Source organism: Gigantopelta aegis, chromosome 12, assembly GCF_016097555.1.
Source record: "Gigantopelta aegis isolate Gae_Host chromosome 12, Gae_host_genome, whole genome shotgun sequence".
NCBI lineage: Eukaryota > Metazoa > Mollusca > Gastropoda > Neomphalida > Peltospiridae > Gigantopelta > Gigantopelta aegis.
Genome location: NC_054710.1, coordinates 22,630,654 through 22,651,897, shown reverse-complemented (window position 1 = coordinate 22,651,897; position 21,244 = coordinate 22,630,654). Strand labels below are relative to the sequence as shown.

The 21,244-nt window shown below is 37.4% G+C and overlaps 1 protein-coding gene across 2 annotated transcripts in view; it reads left to right on the top strand.

Moving 5' to 3' along the window:
- The first annotated feature begins 2,943 nt into the window (after positions 1-2,943).
- The window catches only part of LOC121386663 (protein PXR1-like), a 24,030-nt gene continuing 5,729 nt past the window's right edge, over positions 2,944-21,244 (top strand). Inside the window, exons 1-2 of one of the 2 annotated variants that reach the window (XM_041517644.1) lie at positions 2,944-3,118; positions 4,649-4,686. In XM_041517644.1, the coding sequence (XP_041373578.1) occupies positions 2,959-3,118; positions 4,649-4,686 (198 nt within the window). In that variant the 5' untranslated portion in view covers positions 2,944-2,958. Of the gene's footprint in view, positions 3,119-3,251; positions 4,177-4,648; positions 4,687-21,244 lie in introns of those variants that run through there. The other variant, XM_041517645.1, reaches the window with a different exon arrangement.

Below are 21,244 nucleotides of genomic sequence, written 5' to 3'. Positions count from 1 at the left end.
ACCAGAATGTCACAAGTCAAAAGTTGTTTTGTACGCTGTATTTTCCTTTCCAACATGAAACGCAGTGATACAGATACTATATAGGTCTCAGCTATTGGATGAATGACACAGACGTCTCCTGAAAGAATTCGATACTAATTGGTCTGATTACTTTAAAAAAATATATAACTTTAATCGCATTAGCCTAATGGCCCTTGAACACATAAAATATATACATATATACAGAGATATAATGTTAGTATATATATATATATATATATATATATATATATATATATATATATATATATATATATAATCAAACCTGTCCTAGCGGCCATATGTATTCAGCGGTCATCTGCCTTAAGCAGCCACTTTTTTCCCTTCCAACCGATTGATAACGTAAATACACCTGTAATAAGAGATCGCCTATCTAACTTGGCCAGCGGCCACCCAAATCGGATCCCAAGTTGCTAAAATACCAGTATTAAGCGGCTACAGTAAATGTTTACTATTACATGGAAGTGATATTTAAAGGGACATTCCTGAGTTTGCTGCATTGTAAGATGATTCCAACAAATAAAATATTTCTACGATTAAACTTACATAATAAATATATTTTCTTGTAAAGAATATCAGTGTCTGTATATTCAATGTGTTTCTGGTCGTCGTAATATTTGTAATTAGCCGAAACTGGATTTTCTTTTCAAATAATTTCGTAAAATATTTTAGGAAATAAAATGAAATTTAACCTAGTACAAATATTAGAACGATTAGAAACACGTTTAATATACAGCCACTAATATTTTATGCAGAAAAAATATATTTGATATGTAATTACAATCGTTAAAAAGTCTCTGTTAGTAGATAACATCTTAAAAATTGCAGCAATCTCAGGAATGTCCCTTTAACAACAGCGACAAGATGCAGCAAAAAATCGATCTTCACACCTTCAGGAATACTAGTACCCATTCAGTCCCGACATCTCTAATGTGTATCAATTAAGAAAGTATGACTATGGAAAGCATGTAGTTGCCTTTGGGCAGGCTGCGCTTGACATTTGTAGATTCATATATATATATATATATATATATATATATGTGTATGTGTGTGTGTGAGTGTGTGTGTGTGTGTATATATATATATATATATATGTGTGTGTGTGTGTGTGTGTGTGTATGTATGTATGTATGTATGTATGTATGTATATATATATATATATATATGTATGTATATGTATATATATATATATATATATGTATATATATATATATATATATATAAATGGCAGGTGGCAGAATAACAATTAATTGAATCGTATAGGAACAGCTAAATGTATAAATTACATTTGAATATAGTTGTAAATATTACACTTTTATCTACTCCCTTGTGTGACAGCTCAAGACAGGTTTGACTGTATACTATGCACTAAAACACTAAAACAATATCCTATTATTTTAATATTTCTTTTCTAATTTGTGGGTTATATTACTTTATATCAATGGTTACTTAAAATTGTAACGATTGTAGTGATGCTTTGGAGGGAGGGGTTATATATGTTAAATAACTTATTGCTGTGTATGGATTTGGCTGCCCAGTCAAGCTTACAGACAAGAGATTACGGTTGTGCGCTGTCCGTCTGCAGTCATTAAGACTAACAAAAGCAAAGAGTCTGCCACAGTACAACAGATCGCATTCGACACTTTTGATGTATTGTCAAATTATCATTGTTGACAACTCGTACCTTTGATCACTGTAAACTATATGTCTTGTTTTATGTGACACTGAACTAGAGCAGTTCGGCGATTAAAGGAGCATGCTTTGGTTTCTTTTAGCAGCTTGGGGATTAGCACACACGTAATTACGTTTTGTCGTTAAATATAATAATATGTTTTAAATATTCATGTAATAAGTAAAGTTTGTTTTGTTTAACGACACTACTGTAGTACATTGATTAATTAATTATGGACTATTGAATATCAAACATTTGGTAATTCTGACACATAGTCATCAGAAATAGTTCATATTTGTGAAAATGTAATCATGATTGTAATCATGATTACTGGGCAGTGTAATCGCAATCGTAATCGATTACTTTCATTTTCCTTGTAATCGTAATCGTAATCAAAGAAAGAAATGTTTTATTTAACAACACACTCAACACATTGTATTTAGGTTATATGGCGTCAGACATATGTTTAAGGACCACACAGATTTTTGAGAGGAAACCCGCTATCGCCACTACATGGGGTACTCTTTACGATTAGCAGCAAGGGATCTTTTATTTGCGCTTCCCACAGGCAGGATAGCACAAACCATGGCCTTTGTTAAACCAGTTATGGATCACTGGTCGGTGCAAGTGGTGTACACCTACCCATTGAGCCTTGCGGAGCACTCACTCAGGGTTTGCAGTCGGGGCCGGTCTAATCGTAATCATGACATTCTTAAGTAATCGTAATCAATTACTTTTGTCATGTAATCGCCCATGTCTGCTGTATATATATATATATGTTTGTTATTATGTATATGTGATTTATAGTGTATGTATGTATGTATGTGTGTGTGTGTAATAATATGTAATAATATATATAAATGGCTGGTGGCAGAATAACAATTAACTGAATCGTACATAAACAGCTAAATGTACAAATTATATTTGAATATAGTTGTAAATACTACACTGTGACAGTATCTACGACAACGCGGTTTTTGTCGCCCCTTTAGTGAGGGGCTTTAATACGGAGGCAAGAATCTACATTTGTGGTAGTTGCGATGACGTCAAATTACCGATAGAGGCGTATTTAGAATTGCCATTTACTAAATATGGAATTAAAATGTTATTTTATAAGTGTTACAGTATAAACAGAATTTGACACTCGTTTGTTTTTAATCTGTAAAATATCAACCTCATCAAGTTCTAATCAGTAGGCCTATTTTTTTTTTCTCGACAGAGCCTCTACAAATACCGTATATAAAACCATGTATCGTTATTTTAATGATAATGTTATTATTTGGTTTTCAGATGGCAAACCGCCGACTTTCTGGATTATAATTGCGATAGTGGTTTTCTGCATTCTGAGTCTGATTGTAGCACTATGTGTATATCTGGCATTGAGGCGAAAAAAACGGAAAGACGAAGGTATTATCACAAAATTATTCTTTGAAAATTGTGAAATGGATATTCTCAGTGACGCGTTTTCAGAGGTATTTAGAGTTCACTATTGTGGAATGTGAAGTTTTAAAAATGTAAGATAAAAAGGGAAATCAAATGGGAGGGGTCGGTGTTCACGGGAACTAAGAAATACTAAAATATTAAGTTAATTCACATGTCACTAACATGACGTGATGATGAAAATGATAGCTCTGGTAATAGCGCCATACTCGAGGGATAAAGAGTTTTACAGCAGCATAGTGTTATGCTATTCTGGCATAGTGTATGTATATAATTTATGTTGGACTGTGTGGCAGATATCGATGTGTGAAATTTGGATTCCTGCGTGAATATTCGTGAACTATTGTGACACACATAAATGCGTAATGGACTGTAATATAAATAATTACGACATTGTTATTATTCTAGAAATGGAAAAGGGATGTTTAAAATGTATGAATTATAATAAGTGACTTACCTGAATTGGCAATACTTATCTGAATTAGGAGCATGGTCTACCTCGTGCACAGGAACTGACAACGTGGTATATTCAGACAAGGGAAATAACTCTTCGGGATTTCTGTGTTTGTGATTTTCACCGATATGTGAAAAGCATCAGTTTAGTGTCGATGATATATTGGAAATGATTTGATTGGTTTATAAATCAAATCTCGTGATTGATTATGGAGAGATTCGAGGTTAAATGTCATGCACTGAGATGGTATATAAACGGGACACGAATGTGGTTCAGCAGCCTGCTCCCTTGCACCTGCCAGTGCAGGCGGTCCCTCCCCTCCCCCTCCCCCACCTTTGCTGTCCTGGACGGAGGATCCGACCGAGGCCGGCTATTGTGCCCAGGACAGGCGTGCGCTACAACAGCTTTCTCTGAATGTGTTCGTAAAGACCTGTGACCTGACCTGTCGGAGGCAAGACAGGTGATCAAGAGCAACAGGGATGAAAGGACAACATGAACTGTGCCAGTGCCATCAAGATTGACGTCATCGTATCCGGATTCGAGGATTCGTTATTTTTTTGGATAGTCATTGGTGAATATTGACAAACACATACATGCCAGTTAATTAAATTGTAATCCCACATGGGAAGTTTATATAAGTGATAATTTATTTTGTTAAAAATATCTATATTTATCACTTGTTTGTTTTTGTGAATTATCACTAGTGTGTGCTCTGTGCTTTATTGTTAATGGTATGTTAGTTCTGCGTTCTGGGTATGAAGTTATGCCACAACCATAGTGTACGTTGGAAAGGGAATGTGACAATAGTTATAAATTTCATAAACTCTTTCTAAGACAGCACATACCACGGTATTTGAAATACCAGTCGTGGTGAAGTGGCTGGAATGAGCAATAGCTCAATTGGCCCACCGAGGCTTTTAAGGGGATCTATCCCAAACCGACTACGCATCAAGCGAATGCTTTACCATTGAACTACGTTGATATAGATTCAATCAATTATCGAATAATTTATTCTTCATCCATTTGTTTTGTTTTTTTCACAGAAAATCCAGAGACGCCATACACGATAATGGAAAATGAGGTAAGCATTCAGATCTCTAGGCCTATACTACAGAGCTCGATGTTTCCAGGGCCGTATCTAGCGGTAGTGCGGAGGTGTGTGCGTGGGGGGGGGGGGGGGGGGGGGGGGGGGGGGGGCAGCACATAGAAAAAGTTGTCTTTGTTTAAGAGTGGCCATTTCATATGGATTTCAAGTGAAATTACGGTACGATATGCTATATTTATTGTGTACGAAGCCAAAGCAAGGGTTTGCACATGCATCTTTCAGTTGCCCCGTACACGTGTGCGGGATGTCATTCTCGATTTAGACAATGTCCAGGAAGGTCCATTAATCACTGTGGAACATTATTTCTGTCAATCTTTTTCATTCTGTTGATCATACAGTTGTTATTGTTTTGTGTTTAGTCATGTTTATTGTTTGAATTTGTGATTTACTGATTAAAAAAAAACCCCACCAACTTTCAAATTTCACTTCTGACCCCAATCGTCCTTCAAGATCTTGGTGGTCATAAAACCTACTGTAATACTGAACAACCAGTTGTAATGTTTCCCCAATTAATTCACTAACATCATATAACCATTCTCCACAGCCAATGTACCTTACACGTTTTGCAATTGTAAATTCTTATTAGAGTTGACCTACCTTTTTTGAAGGATATCTATATATATATATATATATATATATATATATATATATATATATATATATATATATATGTATCTATGTATGTATGTATGTGTGTGTGTGTGTGTGTGTGTGTGTGTGTGTGTGTGTGTGTGTGTGTGTGTGTGTGTGTGTGTATAAACCTGTAGATAACACATGAGAATATGAGTAAAAATCGATCGATGTCTTATGATATGAAGGCAATATTGCAGGTTTAGGTTTTTCTTTTTTATTCTTATTTTTTGTTTTTCTCTTTTCTTTTTTCTTTGTTTAACACGAACAAGAAAAAACACAAACACCGTAAAACACGCAAAAAACACCACAAAGGCAAACACCATAAAACAACCAAACGACATATAAAAAACAACAACATAAAAAACACAAACAACATAAAAAAACACAAAAAACACAAACACAAAAAAAACAAAAAAAACAACAACAACAAACAAACCCCACTAGATAATCCCCCAGGTCTAATAAACGATAAAAAAAAAACCCCGGCGGAAATCACCTGGAAAACGTATAGTCAACGGTCTGTGAGTGTTACCGAAGGTTCTGTATATATCACAGAAGACTTTAGCTGCGGTTTAAGGTCTTTATTCAGGGATCACCTGGAGGGATGTGAAGATCCCGATGTTTATAAAAAAACATTCTCACACAAATAACGACCCTGGAATAACAAAAGGACATAAAATCAGTTACATTTTCTAAGTTACAACATATTTTATTTTACCATACATAACGCTATTTGCCAAGTACAAATTACTACAATATTATATTACTAATGTACATTTAACATTTCAATTCAAAGACACTCAAATCAAATATAATTATATTTCAAAGGTTCAGTTAATTATTACTCCCCTGCGCGTGCTGTAACCTCACCGTGGTGCAGGTGTGTAACATTTTCTTTGAGAATAGCCAATACAGCACAGAATTGAAGTTTTGAGTAAAATTCAGTATCTATCTGTGATATTTGTGTTTTTGCACAGTTCTTTACACTGTTTTTGTTTAAATCTTGAATTTTTATATTAATGTTGATCATCACTTTATTTATTTGCATTACCATTGTTTGACACCCAATAGCCGATGTATTTTTTCGTGCTGGGGTGTCGTTAAACATTCGTTCATTCATTCACATCATTACTATAAGCATGTGCTAAGCACGTCATAAAACTATATACATACCTGTCTGTATATTCTATCACACAGAATCACGACATCACATATAAATGTACGTAAATATTTAACCTACCAACTGTGGGTTAGGTCGTTTGAATAATGATGCTGTTTGAATTACATCACTGATAACCTGTCACCGGCCTCGGTGGCGTCGTGGTAGGTCATCGGTCTACAGGCTGGTAGGTACTGGGTTCGGATCCCAGTCGAGGCATGGGATTTTTAATCCAGATACTGACTCCAAACCCTGAGAGTGCTCCGCAAGGATCAATGGGTAGGTGTAAACCACATGCACCGACCAGTGATCCATAACTGGTTCAACAAAGGCCATGATGTGTGCTATTCTGCCTGTGGGAAGCGCAAATAAAAGATCCCTTGCTGCTAATCGGAAAGAGTAGCCCATGTAGTGGCGACAGCGGGTTTCCTCTCAAAAACTGTGGTCCTTAACCATATGTCTGACGCCATATAACCGTAAATAAAATGTGTTGAGTGCGTCGTTAAATAAAACATTTCTTTCTTTTTGATAACCTGTCAACAAAATACCATTAATAAATATACACTCATAAAATATACTCATAGAATATATTCATATCATATATACACTTAATAATAAAATAGATTAATAACTGATTTAGTTATTTACTTAGTTTTATTATCATCAAACCTAATCACATATTCATCTTAGAAGACAAATATCCCAATATAATTATAAACATTATTAAACACTACTTTAACTCGTTCGCTATAGAATAAGTTTAATCAACTGATATATTGGTGAGGTCATATATTGACGAACTACAACCTTACAGGAATGTCAACCAAAGGAGTTCAGTTATGAAAATTAATATCCATTATGGGTAATAGATAAGATATTAAACTTGCTACAATATCGTATCATTATTCATTGGAAGCTCGTTTCATATCCTATAAATGATGAATCTATGTCGAGTTTGACTATTGCATACATTGATATTAACGCAGTGGCGCAGGCGATAATTAAATGCATGTATGTATGTAAGGATGAATGGACACTCAGGATTTTTTATTAAAACTAAACAATTGCTATTTTCTAATTTTTCCCACAGGATTCGAAATATATTTTAAATTGACCGCTGTGATATACAAAATATAACTGTTTTTTTCTGGTTACTCGTGCTTTTAATTTGCTTGGCTTGTACTAGCTTTGGTTTATTAATCGAATACGATGTATTTGTGTTTAGAAGATTGTTAGAACAAGGGATTAGAAACAAACCAACCGCTGACAAATGGATTTATACGCATGCTTAGGTGGCGGATATTCGTGTGGAGACTGAAATATCCTTGAAACCGTTTTCTGTATGCAATAACCGGATGTGCTCAATCTGATTAAAATTAGCTCTACTGGTCTCACCAGTAGATCTAACAGCATTGCCTGGACTCCCATGTCCAGGTGACATTTCATCTATAAATAACAATTTAAATATCGACCAATTACACTTCGCCTTTTATAACGTTATTCGGGAGCAAACAAATTCTAAAAATATCGGTCAAAACTATTTATGCAACAGGAGAACTTGTTGGTCAATTTCAACATTAAAAAAACAGAGGGAAAAATGCAGTAACTCTGGATGCTATACCATCACGTTTTGGGGTTTTTGTCGTCTTGAAATGAATTCAATATAAACTTTTATATTGAAATTAGTTTCCGGCATACTTCGTAATTCACCCGATTCATTTCGTATATCATCGGCATAATCCCGAATGTATTTAAATTCTTTTCAAATCACTGCATTCCCAGTCTGGAGCTCCACGTGGTAAGACGTGTTTCTTTCGCTTGTGCACACAGCACGTGCTTTCGTGTGCTCGACTTGGAGGTCCTTCATTTCGTTGTTTTTGTCAGCGAAATGAAGTTTTCTACTGGGGTGTATGCGGCCATTTGAACTGATTGAACGCTGGAACGTTTCTCGTTTCGACAGCCAGCACCACCAGGTTGGATTCTTTTTTAGCGAGATTCCTTGCCTCCACGTCATTTCTCCGTCTGACTGTCGACTTGTTGTTTTTTCGTGACTCGTATGACGGCCATTTTGCAGAACGCCACGGTTGTTCGCGTTTAGTCTCTACATGTACGAGCCTGTCCTAGCAGCACTGGAAGATTGACTACCCCACTCTAAGAAGAAATAGGAAGCTGGGTCGGCCCCTCCTACTCTTCTTTTTTTTTGGTGTGGGTGTTTTTTTTTGGTGTTTTTTTCATAACAATTTGCAGATATAAACATTCTTCCGTCATAATATTACCAATATCAACGCTACGTCGATTGTAAATTATTCAAACAATTATTTTATCTCTTTGTACGGCTTTACGGGATTATAAATCAGCTTTTTTGTTGGTAATGTACGAATCCAGAAGACCCCATGTGTTGGTCAATTGGAATTATGTACACACACACACACACACACACACACACACACACATACAATCAAATATGGGGTAATGGTAGTCGACTACTCGTTTTCATAAATCACAATCGTAATCATCTACAATTTATCAAGACAAGACAATAATTTTATTCTCATAAACTGCACCCAGTGCAGTATGGAGAAAATATAAACAAAATAAGTTACAAAGTGTTTTCTGTAGTGTATCAGAATGCCATGTAATCGCAATCGTAATCGATAACGTTGCTTATGTAATTGTAGACTGTGATTACTTTCACGCTTGGGTAATTACTGGTTAAACCAACACGTTTAAAAAACGGTTTTAATCTTACAGTTTCTGAACGACTAAGAGATCAATACCTACAAGTCTGAATTGATAACTTAAACTCTTATCCAAAATGCATTACCTATTGGATATTTAAAACACAACATTAATGTGAAAACTACCCTCTGTATTTGCCTGGAAAACCTCGCATTATTTTTAGCTGTTTTAGAACAAGCAATCATTCTCTACTGACTGACACAGGCAGATGGCAGAATATTGAGAGAAAAAAAGAAGATACAATATGTCCTCTCTTTAACATTGCAGTAGGTGACGAGTTGCATTATTTATTTCAGTGTCCTCATTTTACGAATGAAAGAAGTACAAATGTAAAGAAATATTTTGATATTAGGCTCAACACCTTTAAATTAAGTCAGCTATTTAACTCCGCAAAAATATGAAATATAAAGAAATTATGTATATTTATTAATTTGATTGACAACCTGTTTAAAAACATTTATCTTTCGCAAGTTACTTAGGTGTAAGTTTGATTATATTACCTGTATATTATTTTGTACATATGTTGTAAATTTATTTATTTAGCTATTTGAATGTTTGATTGCATTATTCTTTTAAGCAATACACCAAAATGTTTGTAAACAACCTCTGATTGAATAAAGTTCTGTTCTGTTCTGTTCATGAGTACATCTAATTTCCTTAACACGTTGAGCTCTATTCTAACCGGCCGCGAGCGACACGAGCGATCATGTTATAAATCATTGATTTGTATTGCCACATTCTAACGGCATGTGCGCGACGCGACAGATGTTTATGTTGCATCGCACTTGTACGGTTAGGGTATTGCAATTGAACTCAATTATTTGTAAAATAATCGCTTGCGTCGCTCTCGTTGCGCGCGGCCGATTAGGATACAGCTTTAGATATGTTTAGCAGTAAAAGCACCTGCATATTATGTTTTTATGTCAAATCTAATTTGGAAAATAGACTGTTAAAATCGGCTTTAAATTTCCTACATGACATTAAAACAGAACAGGATAAAGTAGATATCTGACGTCATTAACTAGTTATCATCTTTATCCTGCAACCCGACACATAATGGAGTGGATCAGTATTTTATAGCTGTTTTAACTAAATTATTCGAATAATCTTCATAAACAAACTTTCCTGTGATGTCTCCCTTGGTGCGCAGTAATACATGACGTCACATATATATAAAAATACCTCTTCACTTCCAGTGTTATCATTAAATTTGAAAATGCACCACACAAAGTATACTAAAACGCAAAAGAAACGCAGGTTCTCATTAAATTGGATATAAAATATTAAAAAAACAAAACGAAATGAAGATTTCAACATTTATTTTGGAGCTACACCAATTCGGCACACATTGGTGTTGGAAATTTTTGATTGAATTCCTTTTTGGCTATTGTTTCATGTCATAAAGTAGGGTGGGGGTCCATGTTAAAAATGTGAAAGAGACGACCTGTAGCATTGTCAAAGTCAGTATCGCGTGTGACCACCCTGGGCATTCAAACAGGCAGTGCAACGTCTCCTCATTGAGTTGACAAGCCGTTGAAAGAATGCCTGAGGGAGTGAGTTCCATTCATGGACCAATGCTGCCTCCAGCGCCTGCATATTCTGAGGTTGTCCGCGAGCCTGAAGGCGACGTCCGATTTCATCCCAGACGTGTTCGATAGGCGCCATGTCCGGTGATAAGGCTGGCCACGGCAACGTTGGGATGTTGTGCTGAGCCAGCAACGCCTGTGTTGCCCTGGCAGTGTGCGGCCTGGCATTGTCTTGCTGCAGCAAGCGCACACGTGGGTGAGCGGCAAAGAAGGGAACGACGTGATTGTTGATGACGTCATTTTGGTACACGGCGGCATTAACGCGTTGTCTGAACACATGAAGTTGTGTTCTGTGGTTGAATGAGAACCCACCCCACACCATCACACTACCCCCGCCCCATCGGTCGGCCTGCAGAACGCAGCAGTCGGAGTAACGTTCATGTCGACGTCGCCATACTCGGATTCGGCCATCAGCGTTGGAAACATTGTAACGGCTCTCATCAGTAAACAGAACTTGTTGCCACTGGCCACGTCGCCATCTTTGATGTTGTTGCGCCCACTGTTGACGTTGTTGGCGGTGCCGAGGGGTCAATATTGGTCCCACATAAGGACGGCGGTTACGGAGTCCTGCTGCCCTCAGACGGCGTCGGACGGTATCGGCGGACACTGGACCACGTGGACCACGCACCTGGTGAGCGGTGTTAGCTGCTGGCAGCATCCGATTCCTAAGGTGGGTCACCCGGATGTACCGGTCTAGGGCTGCGGTTGTCACCCTCGGGCGGCCGGTGCGTGGTCGATCGTTCACAGATCCAGTGATTTGGTGACGTTGAGAAAGGCGTGCGATTGTCGAAACATGACATCCCAATTGTCTGGCTACAGCAGTACGGGTCTGTCCGGCTTGCAACATCCCGATGGCCATCCCTCGCTGGAGTTGTGTCAGTCGCGGCATTTTTAAAATGTGATTCTGTTGTCTGTCACTACTCAAATTGAATTTATGTGATTAAATCCAGGTGTGTAGGCTTTATAAGCATTTCAATGAGTGTGTTTGCACTGGATTCATGATACGGATGATCCAGCACGTGCAAACAACGTGTTTTGAGAATTCGTGACGTCACACAGGTAATGAAATTGACACGCAGGTGGGACTGCGGTGTGGGTGTGTGCCATGTCCTTTAACACAGTTGAGGTTCAATTCCACCAAAGATACTGCTTTACAAAGTGCAATTCTTTCGCATTTTCAGGACCTGCGTTTCTTTTGCGTTTTAGTATAGATCATAAACAGTGTAAAAAAAAAATTCATTGTTTTGTATTCAATTCATAATTGTAACTGAAGTAGTGTATTAAAGTATAAAGAGCCAAAACTGTAAGATATTTTTTTTTTACTGAAACAAATCACTAAACACACAAAACAGTTTGAAACATGGACTTAATTACATTTGGATTTGTTATGCCATCAGCGGACAAGTGGCCTAATTTGAGATGCATTCTGGCTAGCCGGGAGTACGCTGATTCTCGCCAGATATCAGTTTTGAATATTCTTCCTGTCGCTGTTCGGTGATAGAGCTGTAACTATATATGGACTGTACATTCTTGTGCCCCGTTATTTGCATGATATCTGTGGGTGGAACGTTAGATTGTCTCAGTTTTTTGACAACGGTTTTCGTGCTGTGTGAACTGTAAAGCATTTGTTTGACAAGTTACCCTTCAGTGTCATTGTGGACATACTTTTTGACAGTTTTCGTTCACCCATTTTTGCTTTTAAAAACCTTTTTTTCGGATTTGAAATCTGCCAGTGGGATTGTACGAGTTGCATTGTAAAATGGATCGTCGCTGTTTACAAAGGTCCATGGACGTCTGGAGGCATACACTTTGTAAATGTAAACAGGGTTTCTTGGATCCTCGTCGCATGCAGAAAAAAATTGCTTTGGACATATCAGCCGTATGTATGTTGTTTTCACCAGTGTTCGTCTTTGTCTGACGTTCGTTGAGCTCAATATACTTGGTGCCGCTGGAAGTAGTTTTTAATGCAACATCACCCCATTGAAGATTGTAGTGTTCAAAGACAGCACGAAGCCCCAAATGCATGCATTTGTTAAGCCATAAAGTGGTAATTCATTATTTTGGGGTGTAGGAACCTAGGAGATTATTTTGTACAGCATGTTAATTTTGGAATCGGTAAGTGGCTGAGCTTTGTTTGGTTTATTTATATTTCCTTTCTTTTTAAACATTTGTTGTTTTGCTCGAATGGCTTCACGCGTCAGGTAGAATTGTCGTCGGTTGAATTCATCATTTGGTAGTCGGTGCGAACGTGATTAAAGTGTAAGTCAATGCTACTGAGTATAGCTCGCAACGGCGAAGGTTCAAATTCGGAACTATCATGTTTACGTACTGACAGAATAGAATTTGCAAGTAGGGGATCGAGTTTATTGAGAGGAATTTCATTCAATGGACGATTTCCGCTTTTCCTAGTAACAAATTTTCGAAGAACATTTATAGGTCACGTATTGTCTTCTTTTTTTTAAAGTATTTTTGTTTTCTTTGCCAGCAATAAAATCATGTACATAATTTGTATCCACTTGAACAAATCTTAAGTCTTCGTCACAATCTTGATTGACATGTGTCGCTACCTGTTAACCTGTGGGAATTTGGTTAATTTCGGGCGTTTTATAGTTTCCATCCTTTTGCGTTCAAGATTTTCAAGTTTGTCAAGTACCTACGATAGTTCCAAATCGGTCACATCGTTTGAAAATGTTGTGATATTTAGAGAATCGTTTTCATCCCACAGGATGCCAAATATACGGTCATTTAATTCATCCATTTTGACAGCAGACGAGATATTGTGTCATACAGAATTTTATATAAATATATAAAAAATATTTTATATACAGTAATAGTTCTTATATCTGTTTTAAAACAATTATTTTAAACAATATTTTATAATATTTTTATACTTTTAGTTTTAGTCGCCCTATCTGTTCCTTAGGGCCAAGTGTATGTAACGACACATCATTCGTGACGTTAATAAGTCATAATATGCTAGTATACGTTTATGACTTTGCTTTAATCAGTCATCATAATCCGTCGATAGAAACAGTGGTTACAGGATAAAAGATCTCTTGCTGCTAATGGAAAAATATAGCTTTCCTCTGATGACTACGTGTCAGAATTACCAAAGGTTTGACATTCAATAGCGAACAATCATTAAATCAATGTGCTTTAGTGGTGTCACTAAACAAAACAGACATATAGTCTTAGAGAGGAAACCCGCTACATTCGTCCATTAGTAGCAAGCAATCTTCCATGTCTACCCACACAGACAGGATAGCACATATCACGGCCTTTGATATACCAGTCATGGCGCAGTGACTCGAACGAAAAATAGTCCAATAGGTCCACCAACGGGGACGTGTGTGTGTGTGTGTGTGTATATATATATATATATATATATATATATATATATATATATATATATATATATATATATATTTATCATACATTAAAGGATTGTGTAGGATATGTTGCTGGCATTATAATTTTCGATATCTCCTGTGATATTCTCCTGAGGAGATGTCGTTTATTTTGTCACGTCACTGTGTATGTTTCAGCGCTATATATATATGTATGTGTGTGTGTGTGTGTGTGTGTGTGTGTGTGTGTGTGTGTGTGTGTGTGTAAGCTGAAGTAATGACAACACTTCTTGTGGTTCCAATGTTTTATTGTAGGCCTATTGGAAAAACCTATAAATATAATACAAACATTCCTTACAATCACACATATTAACGTTCACATTTCCGCGCACATGTATAATATAAATTCTCAATTAAGATAAAATTATTATATCACTATGTCCGAATATGAGTATAAAATACTATTATAAATAAATATATCTTACCAGACATCCACAATGTCTATTTGATCAGACACTTGAAATGCAGCAGTGTTTAAAAAAATAGATATAATAATCATCCACTTATTCTCTGCAGAACAATTAGATAAAATAGTATTGACTGCTTCTGATGAAAGCTGATCGTAATATGACAATTAGGAAAAATCGAGTTATAAAGGGCATAGTCCAAAAGCATGCAGTGTATGTGTCGGTGTCGAGTCGTCAGTCTTGCGTGAACTGTCATCGTCGCACGTGAATTAACAACTACTAACAAACCCAACAAAATAAACAATGACCACTGCTAAGACAATAATGAAATAGACAACACACCTTTCTTTAAGTATTTTATATTTAAAGATCGACTCCTACAAATTAGTTTTTTTTTAAATACTTAATATATTATAATTAATATTTAATTGAAATCTTTGATAATTAATAATTTAACACCTGGTTAAATATTCTCCTCCACGAGGTAAATGTCTCCTGACATTTAGTCACGATTCAGCTGTACATTTCATAAGACAGCTGCAAAGAAAATACTGTCAATTACATCAAACACACCCACTGTCCATATCTACTAGGCGATTTCTGTGTGCGTTGTGGTCGTCCCACAGTCTGTTCAGGAATTGGTAAAACTTGAGAAGTATGTCCTTCACTGTGTAGCTGGTCTCTATCTGTTATTTCCTGATCAGAAGTTGCTGCACTCACAGTATCAGGAATCACAGCAGATGGTCCACAGCTTCAGGTTCCTGACTCACCCCTTCTGGTTATCGAAATTCTGGAACAACCTCGGATGATGGACAAGACAGCTGTACTGGGCTCAATCTATGACGTTGAGGGATCACATATTTCAGGCTGGCCTGCGAGTTTTCATTTGAATCGGATTCCGAGCTGGACTCCTCTCGTGGATACAACCTGACAGGCTTCTTCAGTTTAACCATATGGCTAACTCCGGTAATAATCTCCTCACAGCAAATAATGTTGAAAGGCAGCAACATATTACAATGGAGTGTCCTCACAGGACCCTTGCCCACTTCACGACGCACTCTATATCCCCATTTGGTATTTGAGATACCAGGTAGGGTTCCTGTTCCCAACGATCAGCTAACTTTTGCTTTCCTTTCAAACCTACTTTCCTGACCAGCACTTCTAACCTACTTCTAACTTTGTCTCTCTCACTCCTCTGTCATATCTGTCCTTATTCCTGTCGCCGTATGCATTGGCTTGTTCTGCTGCAGCTCTGTAAGCATACCTCATTCTACCTCTAAACTTCTGCACATATGAATTTGTATCTAGGTCACCTTCTGTATGTGGATCTGTCCCCAGAAAAGCATCTACTGAGAGTCGAGGATTCCAACCGGACATCAAGAAATGTGGTGAATACCCAGTCGCATCGCTCTTTGTCGAGTTGTATGCTTGTACTAGAGGAGCAACATAAGATTTCCAATCAGCTTTCTTCTTTTTATCCAATATGGCAAGCATCTTTATCAATGTCTGGTTGAATCGCTCAACTGTCCCATTCCCCGTTGGGTGATAAGGTGTAGTCCTCGTTTTCTGAACATTTGCTACTTTACACAGCTCCTTGATCACACGACTTTCAAAATTCCTTCCTTGGTCACTGTGTAACTGTTAAGGATAACTGTAAACTAAAATAAAATGTCCATACAGGGCCTTAGCTGTGGTATGTGCAGTTTGATTTTACAAGGTATTGCCTGAGCGGATCTCGTAAAATGGTCAGTTATGACTAAAATATTCTCATAACCCCCTTTTGACTTCTCTAAATTCAAGAAATCAATACAGACTAGCTGCATTGGACTCATGGTTTCTGTTGAAACCAAACCAGCTGTATGCTTGATCAGAGTTTTCCTTCTTATACATCTACCACACTGTTCCACCTTCCTGTTAACATCCTTCTCTAGTCATGGCCTGTAAAACCGTTGCTTGGCTAACCATAAGATCTTTTCCTTTCCTTGATGCCCAGCATCATCATGGATACCTTTCAGTGCTATCTGCCAATAAGACTCTTGCAAAACCAACTGTCTTACCTTCTGACCATCTAGAAGAACATTCCTGTACAAAATTCCATTAACCAGTTCTAAACGTCTCCTCTCTCGAAGATACTTCTTTACAGCTGGCATCTCTCTCTGTACTCCTTGTCCCCTCTGAAACAAACCATACTTTACAATCTGTATGAGCCTAGCAGTAACCCAGTTAATACCACTGATATTATCGCCACAATTCACGTGCTCACCGACCGAATGAGTAGTAGTCTTGCTCAATACACTGTCAACCAAAGGAATGGATGCTATCGCTGCTTGACAGACTGCTTTCACATCTGTAAAGACCTGTCTGCTGAGACCATCTACATCCGCATTCAACTTCCCTGCTCTGTAAGACAAAGTAAAGTTATAGTTTGCTAAGGCAGCTACCCACCGATGACTGGTTGCATCCAGCTTGGCCTTCGTCAACACATAAGTTAGGGGATTGTTATCAGTGATAACATGAAATGAATTGCCATACAAATAATCATGAAATTTATCTGTGATAGCCCACTTCAATGAAATAAATTCTCACTTATGTGCTGGGTAGTTCCGTTCACTAGGTCTGAGTCCACGACTGGCGTATGCAATTACCCTTTCTACACCTTGCTGTTTCTGATATAACACCGCTCCTACTCCAGAACTGCTAGAATCTGTGTGAACAATAAAAGGTAATGCATAATCAGCATATGGTAAAATAGGTGGCTGTGTCAACTTCTCCTTGACTACATCAAACGCTTTCTGCTGCTCATCTCCCCACCTAAACTCAGCTACTGGTTTCTTCTTCTTCCTGGACTTCCATGCTGCAGGACTGGTTCCATGCCCTTGAAAGCTAACATCTTTCAAAAAAGGTTCCACCAGCTAGGTGGCTGTGTCAAGTCCTTGATAAAACGGCGATAATACCCCGCAAAACCCAAGAACTGACGAAGCTCCTTAATATTCTTCGGTACTGGCCACTGCTCAACAGCTGACGTTTTCTCAGTATCCGTAGATATACCTGCTTCTGAAACTACATGTCCAAGATAAGAAACTGAAGTATTAAAAAGTTCACATTTAGATGGTTTAAGCTTTAAATTGTGTTGACAAAGTCTAGCAAATACAGCTTGCAAACGCTCAACATGCTCTTCAAAAGTCTTGAAAAACACTAAGATGTCATCTATAAATATCAGACAAGTCTTCAAGTGCATCTCACCCATGCATTTTTCCATCAGACGCTGGAAAGTCGCTGGAACGTTGGCAATCTAACTAAAATTAGCTCCACTATTACATGTGGATCTAACAGCAGCCAGTTGGAGATCATGTCCACCAGTCAAAACCGTACTTGCAGAATCATGCCAGTGATTTAAAAATAATTTTAAAACATTTTGAATTATCCTGAGGGTATACGAAATGTTACCTGGACATTGGAGTCTACGCAGTGTTGTTAGCAATCTGATTAAAATTAGTTCTACTGGTATAAATAAGGCATTCGTAATTCACATGAAACATGTTGTATACCCTCAGGATAATTTGGAATGTTTTCAAATTATTTTCAAATCACTGGCATGATTCTGCATGTAAGGTTTTGATTGGTGGACATGAGCTCCAACTGGCTGCTGTTAGATCCACATGTAATAGTGGAACTAATTTTAATTAGATTGTAGCGTTGGTAAGACCAAATCCCATCCGGTTTCACTCATAAAATCCTAATTTACCAACATTGAAAGCCGTTTTCTCCTTGTCATTCTCATCGACCTCCACCTGCCAATAACCTGATCTCAAGTCTAACTTGGAATAGTACTAAGATCCATGCAGTGCATCTATAACATCATCAAATCTTGGAAGCATGTGACTAACTGTTTTTGTGAGTCCGAAAATTTAAAGTCCTGTAGTCTATACAGAATCTCAAAGAACCGTCTTTCTTCCTTACCAAACCGATGTTAGATGAAAAAGGACTGCTAGACTCTGATTATACCTGCATCAAGCATTTCCTTGACATGTTAACGAACCTCGTCATACATACCAGGAGGAATCTTCCTATAGGGAAATTTGAACAGTGGCATCTCATCCAGCTCTATCTTATGCTTGACTAAGTCTGTATTTCCTATATCTAGAAGACCTGAAGAAAAAACATGTTTCCACTTACCCAGTACCTGTCTAACTTGGGATAACTGATCTTCACTAAGGTCATCTTGGTCTATCTGTACACCACGTTCCTCCGGAGTAGAAATATTCTTATCTTTACCAGGTAATTCAGCTAAACTATCAATAACCTTTACCTCTTGGATACTGCATATATTCGACCTGGGCTTAATGCGTAGCGGCTTTGCGGACATATTACAAATCTTGACAGGTATCTTGATACTAAAACTGACCTGGTTTATCTTCACAACTCTAGGACATACTGAAAATGTAGAACTCCCATCCAAATTTTCTGTAACAACTTCAGAAATGTTAGAGCTAACTCCCCTTGCTATACCGTTAACAACTGCTGACTGGTATGACATAGGAATGGCTTCCTATTTAAAGATTTAACTTTAAAAACATTGCAAGCAATGCTATGAAATGCCACCTGCCATTGTGAAAAAATTTTACCTTCTGTTACTCCTGAAAAACATCTTTACACAGTCTAATGATGTTTATTCCAACTATCACAGTACATTTCGCTGTAAATTCTGTATCTGGTACAACCAATACAGGAACAAAAAACTCTGTATCTGCTAAAAAAAGAAACAAGAATTGAACATTCAATGTATCCCAAATACTTCAAAGATGAACCATCTGGTACAGATACTTGTAATCCTAATGTATCTAAGCTAAGAAGATTCGGCTTAAGTACATCAGGTAAGTTGTTATATCCCGTCTCCGAAATAGTTGTAATGATTGACCCACTGTCAATCAATGCTCTCATCCCTTGTCCATTGATAAATCCTTGACCCTGTATGTGGATATCATCTAATTTCCTAAGCAACACATTAAACTTGTCCTCTATCTTCTGATCTAACCTTTTCTCTAAAGCTTCCATTCTTTTATCAAACCGTTGTTCCAAAAATGAACCATCCTGGTCAATCTTTTCAGTAGTCAGACTGCTGATAAACCTTCTTAGATGTGTTAGCTACAGTTATGCTAAGCTCCTTTTCTACGAGTTGATCTCCCTTGATAATTCACAACATAATTACGTCCAAAATTTATGCCTCAATAAATCGAGTTTGACTTTTGAGCTTTGTCAACTTAAAGAAGTCCATGCCTCAATAAATCAATCCTAGTCCAAATAGCCACAATCAATAGCGGATTGCAACAAAGACTCTAGTCGACAACCAAAATTTGTTACAGACTCTCCCGGTTTTCGAAAAGAGTTAAAAAAAAATTCTCCATTATCATGTCATTGGTAACAACTTCACCAAAGAATGTAGCTAGCTTTGACAAGATGTCCTCAACACTAGCTCTTAACCCAAGAGGGATAAGCATTTTTCTTGTGGTACCCCTTAATGACCTTCTGATTGCCTGTAGCACTACATGAGTATTCATATCAGGATCAATAACTAAACATTGCACATCAAATCTCCACTCTGTAAAAGATGCATCACATTCTTGAGGCGGATAATCACCAGAAAATGGCGATATCCTAGGAACAAAAGATGGTTGTTTCATACCAACGTTATCATAACAGTTTTCCATGTACGATAGTCTATCCTTTGGTCTTGCTCCTAATTCTTGTTTGTGAAACTGATGAAACCCATCTTTAGGCCTAGCACCTGCTTCTTGCATATCAATCGCTACATCTTCACTTGGTGAACTAAAAGCTAGAGGACCTGAATGAATGAATGAATGAATGTTTAACGACACCCCAGCACGAAAAATACATCGGCTATTGGGTGTCAAACTATGGTAATGCAAATAAATAAAGTGATGATCAACATCAAATATAAAAATTCAAGGTTTAAACAAAAACAGTGTAAATAACTGTGCAAAAATACAAATACAAATATCACAGAATTTTACGGACACCGAATTTTACTCTAAACTTCCATTTGTGCTGTATTGGCCATTCTCAAAGAGAATGTTACACCCCTGCACCACGGTGAGGTTACAGCACGCGCAGGGGATAGAGGACCTGGTTTCCTCTTTACTTTAGGTGTAATTACATATTTACCACTAGCATTCAGAGCCTCAATCATGTCAGACTCAGACATTTTTCTCGACATGTTGAAATATATCCAAAGTACACAGTAGATAAATAAATTAACGAACTATCTGTAATCTATCTACATACACACAGAGGCAATCTGAAATGCATATATGAAAACAATTACAACAAATCCTTACATGTACATTAGAAAATTAGAATCAATATTTATCTAACGCCAATTAAATCTGCAGAAAATACAGACCTATGTACCATCCACTGTTCTAGCTAGCAATAAATAGATGGGCGCTGCGCCCTGCCCGCGTTTTGCGCCGCCCTGTCGTATTTGTTGCCGCACCGCCCCTGATTATCGCCGCCCTGCCCTAATTCATTGTCAAATAAAAATACAAAATCGTGTTTCCTGTCAAAGCGTGTACAGTGTTGTTA